Source organism: Notothenia coriiceps, unplaced genomic scaffold (genome assembly GCF_000735185.1).
Source record: "Notothenia coriiceps isolate Sejong01 unplaced genomic scaffold, NC01 NC01_scaffold00036396, whole genome shotgun sequence".
NCBI lineage: Eukaryota > Metazoa > Chordata > Actinopteri > Perciformes > Nototheniidae > Notothenia > Notothenia coriiceps.
Window position 1 is genome coordinate 808039 of NW_011369097.1, and position 8124 is coordinate 816162.

Below are 8124 nucleotides of genomic sequence, written 5' to 3' on the forward strand. Positions count from 1 at the left end.
GATTTCTCAATAGTCACTTTTACTGGTGGTTTATGGTAGGAGGCAGGGGAGAGGATGTTGTATGTGCCTACTCGTATCAATTTCAGGATAAAAGCAGATTACAGCTTATTCCAACCAAAAATTGATCTGCCTAGTACATTTCACATTGTTGATTTTTTTTTTACTTTGTATATCTTTCAGAAAAAGGATCAATGAAAATGCCAGAAGAACAATAAGAAAAACTGTGGCCAAGCGGATGGCAGGTGTTACCGCCAGTTAATTGCCGGCATTTCAAGTGTCCATATTGGCCAAAGGAAATCTGGCAAACCAAATCCGAGTGCCAGCCACTGCAAGCTGGTTGAAGGCAAAGTGGCTTGACGGACGAGAACAGTAAAAAAATGTTAGAGACTTGGTCGCAATCGCCGGAATGTGCTCGAAAGAGGCAGTCACAGTCAGTTTTGGTTTTGTTTTGTAATTATGTTGGTGGTTTATTCTGATGACTTAACGTTTATTACGGCACCTATGTTCAACAGACGGGGTTGAGATTATGGCTGTTAACCCTCTATGGTATGCACCCATGATGCCATTTGGAAGAATCTCAAGGAAATAATTATTTGGGGGGTACTTTTTGGGGTGCGTGCCTTGAGGTTAACACTGGTACCGTAATGGTAAAAGAGAGTTATAGATTTCAAATTTGAACAACATTTTATTAAAAAACACATTGGGAAATACTAAATAACCCTCAAACCAGGTGGAAATTGCATGCCAATTAAAATATGAAAAATTGTTATTTTTAATAATTCAACAAGATTACAATGTCCTGAAGTTGCCTGCAGGCGCAACATTGTACCATTGTGAAACAACCTTTAGGAATAAAATACGCGAAGAGTCTGGGCATCTTTCATCAAACTTTATATTGGGCCATTTAACCACAATAAGCTCACTGCCTTGTGGAAGTCATGAAGCAGTTCTTGTCTGCAGTGAAGCAACAGGTACGTGACAACACTTTGGACACTGCACTTTCACTATACCCTTACAGCCAGGGTGTTTGCACCGCGCCCTTTTTCTCCCCACCCACACAGCGCCAATGGTTAGTGTGGTCTCTTGATGCACATGTGTTGATGGCACTGATGAGGAAGAACCTCTGTGCTTCTTCTCAGCAGGTCTCTGTCAACATTATGAGATGGTCTCCCCCTCTTCTTCAAAACGTTCCTCTCGTTGCAAAGACAACTTGCAACTTCAGCTTTGAATTTAAGCAGGCTGTATACTTCTTTCTTGGGGATGCCACAGTCCTTGCAGTCCCTGCGGTACAAGAGCCACGCATCCATTGAGTGAAAACCATCATGTGGAACACGATCTTGTGATGCCACTTCCCTGACCTGATCTTTGTTCTGTAGAGAGCAATCAGCGAGTCTAGAAGATCCACTCCTCCCATACTCTTATTGTATGCATGCACGACACTCGGGCAGGTAACCTGCACTGTTTCTTTCTTTTTCTTATCCCATCTTTGCACAGAGATCGTTGGGTTGGCTTAGGGAAAAGGTTGAGAGGAGATGGAGATTGTCATGCCATTTCACTGCCCTGAGTTGGACTCCGTCATAGCTTGTGGCTTTCTCTTCAAAGGTTCCCCTGCCTTTCTTCTTCATTACTTTATCATCGGAGAAGCTGCACCCTGCCAGACGATTGTGCCTTACTGTTCCAACACAGTGGATTTTTCTCTTTTGGAGAATGGTCTGGAGATCCACACTGGTAAACCAGTTATCAAAGAACAGCTTGTGGGATTGGTTGCCTGGGGTGATGCTCGCAAGTCGCAGAACAATGTTGCCACTAGCCCCAATATCTGGCATGGAAAGAAATTGGAAAGATTGGGCCTGTGTGCACTTGGAAGTTGTAAGCGATCCCGTTGCTGTCTGACAAGACATATATTTTGTAGCCCCAGCTCTTTGGTTTTCTGGGGTTGTACTGCTTCAGGCCACTTGTCCCCTTAAATGGCACGATTTGCTCGTCAACACAGAGCCTCTCATCCATCGGAATTGCTTGGAAGCTTTCAAGGAGAGATGTCAGAAGAGGACGCACCTTGTGAAGCTGGTCATGACCAGGCTCTCCACGAGGAATTAGCTGGGTGTTGTCTGCAAAATGGATGTTGCGTTTTATAGCCTCCCAACGATGCATCGTCATAGTATCGGCCACACAGTCCACCCTTGTTGTTGAATTCCAATACATACGAGATCCTGGCAGCCCATATATAGACATGTAAAAACAGATGCCAATAAAGTGCTCTATTTCATAACAGGTGACATTTAGTGGCTTTCCTGGATCACATTGCACAGCATAAAGATTTGTCTGGTCCACCATATTCTTAATGCAGGTTTTTGTTAGCAGGTCGTCCCTGAAGTATTCAATGGGGGACTTCCTTTCTGTGGCATTTGGAAGACTGCCTTTCCATTTTGGGACTGGAAGGATGTTCCTGCAATTATTCCACTCCAGTCTCTTGGCCCTTTTTGGTGTTGGTTGAAGAGGAACTGAAATACAAACAAATGTCCTAAGCATGCTATGAAAATAACAAGATAATGAAATAATTAATTATCAATGCACCTTATACCCTATCTTATACTAGTAATACCTGTTACTGCACTTTCACCCTCGCTGTCCTCATCCTGATTCATATCCTCAGCCTCCTCCTGATCCTCATCCTGATCCTCCACCTGATCCTCATTCTCATCCGCATTCTCGTTCTCAGGCTCATAGTTCTCATCCTGATCCATATCCTCATCCTCCTCCTGATCCTCATTCTCATCCCCATCCTCGTTCTCAGGCTCATAGTTCTCATCCCTCTCATATTCCCCTTGTAAATGTGCCTGCAGCTCGTCTTCATCACTACTAATCTCTAACTCATCCTCACTTACATCAACTCGTAGTGCCAGCTCTACCCTCTTCTTCCTTGAAGAGGCATAGAAAGATGTAACGTTCATTCTGTAAATGGAGGAAAACATTTGTGAAAAATATGAGCATGTGCTCTACAAACAAGATTCACAAAGTTCACTGTAATAGTAGACTATAACCTGCACGCATACATTAATAACCTGAACTTTACCACAACTTTAACATCAAATGTATCTTGGTTAAATTGTAGAGATCTATGATGACTGGTATGCTTTTGAACAGTTTATACCTAAATACACAATACCACCAGTGGCGGCCGGCCCATAGGGGCGCTAGGGGCGCCGCCCCACCTCTTCCCACATACAAAAAAAAATATTAAAAAAAATATTTCAAAAAAAAAATATTTCAAAAATATATATTTTTATATTTTTAATTTTTAATGAACAAGGTAAATATCATACATTTTTGAAATATTTTTTTTTTGAAATATTTTTTTTAATATTTTTTTTTGTNAGAGTTTTTTGCTGTCGATTATGGTGAGTCCAGTGTTTGTTATTTACTCAGTCATGTAACACAAATTAAAATGCAGTGTTTAATGTTACTGTATAAGTTCCAATATAAAATACAGTTGTACACTGTGTGTGTGTGTGTGTGTGTGTGTGTGTGTGTGTGTGTGTGTGTGTGTGTGTGTGTGTGTGCGCGCGCGTCATTGTCCCTGGTCAGTTGAGGGCCCCTCTTCGCCCTGACAGCGTCCTGACTGGGTCTGACCTCCAAACCACTGAGTTCAAAGTTCTAGTATGTGTTTGCATCCAGCTCACTAAGTCAGTCACACACGGCCCTTTGCTTTCCATTCCAGCTTTTCACTCTGAATTTGTTTGGGTTAACACAGAGCATTAGGAGTTGGTAATGTGAAGTTAATGCGGTTAAGGAAAGATCAACCCTTAACCCTGAACATTTTAGTTTAACCTACCATCTACCAAGTGAACTACACAGCATCAACAATCACATGGTACTAGTCCATAAAAGAACAAAATAAACCTGGCTAGAAGTATCGCAAATACTCTAATGCCACCCTTATAAAAGAAGTGAAGCAAACATATCTGAGATGTGCTCTTGAAGCCAAACACACTTTAAACTTCAGTTTAAATGGCATATTCCACATCAAACTAATTTAAAACTAAATACACTTAAGTAACATTTACATAGTCAATTTGCATTGTGGGTAACGTTTGCACCTAGGTTTTGAAACCTAAAAGATGTGTGTAAGAAGAAATGTATTACAGTATATCTCTGGTTCCACTGCATCACTTGTTTGGCTCCTTTTGAAATAAAAACATGAGGGTAATAATAGGATAGTTGTGAACTAATGACTCCAGTGTGCATATTCAAGGTGAGAGTTTTGAAAGAAGTGGTCATATGAGCCGCGGTCTATTTAAATGCATTGACAAGTATACACACACTACACAACTGAGCCAAAACATGCCCATCACCATGTGTGTTGAGGTCACAAACAATAGTGCTCAAGGGGGAGATATACAGCATACTGCACAGAAGAGAGAAAAGGAAAACAAAGATGAAGTTGGGCCCCTTTGCTGGAACTGCTTCCTCCGCAACCCGACCAGAATTTGGCATTTATATGGCTGGCCTCGTTATGCTGCAGTCCAGACAATAAGTAGGGGAGGATAGGGAAAATTCAGTTTGTAAATGCACTTTTTCCCACTAACGAGCCAGTAAGCTGAAACACAAACAGTATACATACAGATGTAAGCTCCCACACTTAATAGTGCTGTACAAAGAAAAGGTTCAGTACTCTCAAGAATAACTGACAAACCAACGTGTTAAGATGATAAAAAGCAATAGAAAAGAGAAAGGAGCATTTTTGTAACACTTACAAATGTACGTTTGTAAGTGTTACAAACGTTGTTTGAAGGCTCATTCAAACGTGAACAGTGTTACAGTTTAACAGATTGTGTGGGTCCTTTCGTTTACTATAGGTGCATTGTGCCTTTAAAAAAGTGGACAAACATGCAGGGGGTAATTGCTGTTCCTGGTGTGAACAGCTCATCAATCACTGACAGATATGGTGTATATTAGCCTTGTTAGCTCTCAAGGTAGCAAGCCAAGTTACATAAGCACACTGAATGGCAGTCAAACATTTGAGCTAGATAAAGAGGCCCTTGAAAGCTGTGAATCCACCTGTGTGCTGTTTGTCTTCCCCCACTCAGCTCCCACACATTGTCCCACAGCGCTCAGATATACAATATACAAGTGTTGTCAAACACAGCGGGGTGTTTGCTCTCCGCCCGGAGTGTGCAGCTTCTCTACTGATGTGTGTGGGCGACAAGCACTCAGTAGCTCCTTGAGGGTTTATATGAGACTGTAGCAGTGAGGGGCCGGTTTGACATTTTAAACTGAGAGCCATAGCTTCTAAAAAGGGGGTCAGTCGTGAAGTTGATGACTATTTCCGTAACTTTTTGTGTGAACGGACAAATGCAACACTTGTAACGTCTCCAGCAGCCTGGTGTCCTAAAAGTTACGTTTCCATAAATAAAAACTACTCTGTCAGTTGTGTTTATTAAGGAAAAATGTCCTCTACTTTGTCCTGACTTTGTTTATTAAATTCAATCTTTAATATGAAAACTTCCTAAACATGTGGATGACAATATACTTAATGAACAATATTTTGACTTCATTGAAAAAAATATTCTTCTATTTTTTTAAAAATTCGGAATAAAGTCACATGCGCCTTTTTGGAACTAAGATTTTATCTCATATGAACTAAGAAAAAATGCGTATCTGATAAAATTAGGAAAAAGGTTTTACATTAATGAGTTCAAAAGTAACAGTAATCAATTGTTATAATAACAATATTATATGAAAATATCCTTATATCATATTAGTTCATTGAATGTAATTATTTAAAAAAAACAAAACATTAATAACCATTTTGCCAAATAGTTAATTATTTAGCCATTTCCCCAAATAACCAATTGAAAATAGGCTACAGATTCCATTGTGATCATATAAAATATCAATATCACATTAGTTCACTGAATAACAATACATTACATTAAACCTGGCCTAATAACTGTTTGGCAAATCAAAAAAGACTTTAGAACATTGGGAATGTCAAATATAGCAATATAATTATATACGACAACAGCATATTTCATTCAGATCATGTACGTTTCAGATTGATTTGAAACGACATACTAGCCTACTCTGCCTGAATGACTTGCGAAGACTGGTAGAAGTCCACATAGGAATGAGGGATACTCCCATTTGTGTGAGTACGTCTTTCTTTTTCACAGCAGTGATCCCAGGTGGACCTGTGTGCATCTTCTTTGGTTCAATTGCATGAGCACCTCTGGTCTCCTGCTTTCCAACTTGCAGTTTGGTCGGACAGCTCATATTTGAACTGAATCCTTTTCGGATCCTCTTTTGTGTAGCACAGCCATTTCATTTTCTGCCAACGAACTGTTTATCCCTCTGTGTCTTTGGTTCTGTTTCGGACCGTGTGTTGTAGGGCTGTGCAATTAATCGTATTTTAATCTCGAATAACGATTTTGGCTAGCAACGAGGTCCACAGTTTCCCCGCAGCGAGGACCCCCCCACCCCCCTGTTGACAGTTCACGAGCGTGCCCCCTCGACTTCATCCACCACATCACAGTCATCAATTAAGGACGCACTTTACAGTGCAACGGCCTACTCAAGCAGCTCGCAAGGACACAAAGATATAACACATGCCATCACATTCTACATAGCTAAAGACATGTGCCCGGTTAGCACGGTTAACAACCAGGGGTTTAAGCAACTGGCAAACACTATGGACAAGCGTTACGCGATGCCATCTCGGTATCATTTCACCAGATCTGCACTGCCTGCCCTACAGATAATGACAAATGTCGTGGGGAAGTTAAAAAAGATGTGGCTTTAGCTGAATACTTTGCAGTTGAGTTATACTTAAAGTTCAGGGTAATCAACTGTTAAAAAGATACTGTTCAAATTATTATTTTATTTTTTAAGTCCAATAAATGGATGTTTTCAAAGTCAATGAATAATCGTATTTAATAATCGTGATATCAATATTGACCAAAATAATCGTGATTATGATTTTTGCCATAATTGAGCAGCCCTAGTGTGTTGTGAGAAGGACATGAAATCCAGAAAGTCACTGTACCCAAGCTCAATCACCTTCTATGGCCTGTTCCTCCTTGCCATCCTCACAAGAGTGTACAGTAGTACCCCTCCGAAATGTACAAAGGCCCTTTTTTTCTGTCGGTCTCAATGGCTGCATGAACACTGTCACATTCCATCTTGCTGTGTCCAGACTCCATGAATGTATGGTCAATAATGGAGATGGGCTAGGTTTTAACTGCATGGAGACACATGGCACTAAAACCAGCATTCCTGTTCTGCCCACCACATGTGTCAGAGTACAGCACCACATGCTCAGTACCTGAAAGAGTTGACAGATACTGGAACATGCATGTGCTGATCTCTGATGAGTTGAATTCTCTGTTGAAGATGGATCTGTAGAAACTAAGTAGGGATGGGTACCGAGAACCGGTACTAAGTCAATACCGGTACCTGATTGGACGGAATCGGTATACCGTTAAGCCGCTGGACAAACGGTGTTGCTATCGGTATATTGCTATATGTGTTACGTCTACTTCCTTAGTTTAACTTTAAACCATTCTGGTTGGTTGGGAACCCTCATCCCGTGTGATGTATCCGGTTTGAGACCCCTCTGATTGGCCACTGTAAATGCCACTCCTCATCTCTCTCAACAGCGCTCTTATTATTGTTGTTGCAGACATGGCGGACAGAGCGAAGCGATCGAAGGTCTGGATGCACTTTAAAAACATTTAGTGGCGATAGNCACACACACACACACACTAGGGGTTTCACAACTACCAATATTTACTATTCGACACGTTTTTCAAAATAGCAGTCGACTAGTTGTTACGTCATAATAAAGACACACAAAGAGAGGTGTACAACTGTATTTTATATTGGAACTTATACAGTAACATTAAACACTGCATTTTAATTTGTGTTACATGACTGAGTAAATAACAAACAGTAACTGGACTCACCAAAATCGACAGTAAAAAACTCTTGTTTACATAAATGCCACGTAAATCCAGTGCGCAACAGCGCATTGCGCAACACTTTATTCGCTGTCCTCCACGATAACGTCCACCTTTCCATATTTTTGGTTTGAACACCAACGCATCGACATGTGAGGGAAGGAGGCTT

At 40.9% G+C, this 8124-nt stretch overlaps 1 protein-coding gene across 1 annotated transcript in view; it reads right to left on the reverse strand.

Moving 5' to 3' along the window:
• Window positions 1-2951, reverse strand: part of LOC104963668 (TNF receptor-associated factor family protein DDB_G0290931-like) — a 4419-nt gene extending 1468 nt beyond the window's left edge. The window contains exon 1 of the mRNA XM_010792281.1: window positions 2603-2951. Within this exon, the coding sequence (XP_010790583.1) occupies window positions 2603-2951 (349 nt within the window). The remainder of the gene's footprint in view (window positions 1-2602) is intronic.
• Window positions 2952-8124: the final 5173 nt, after the last annotated feature.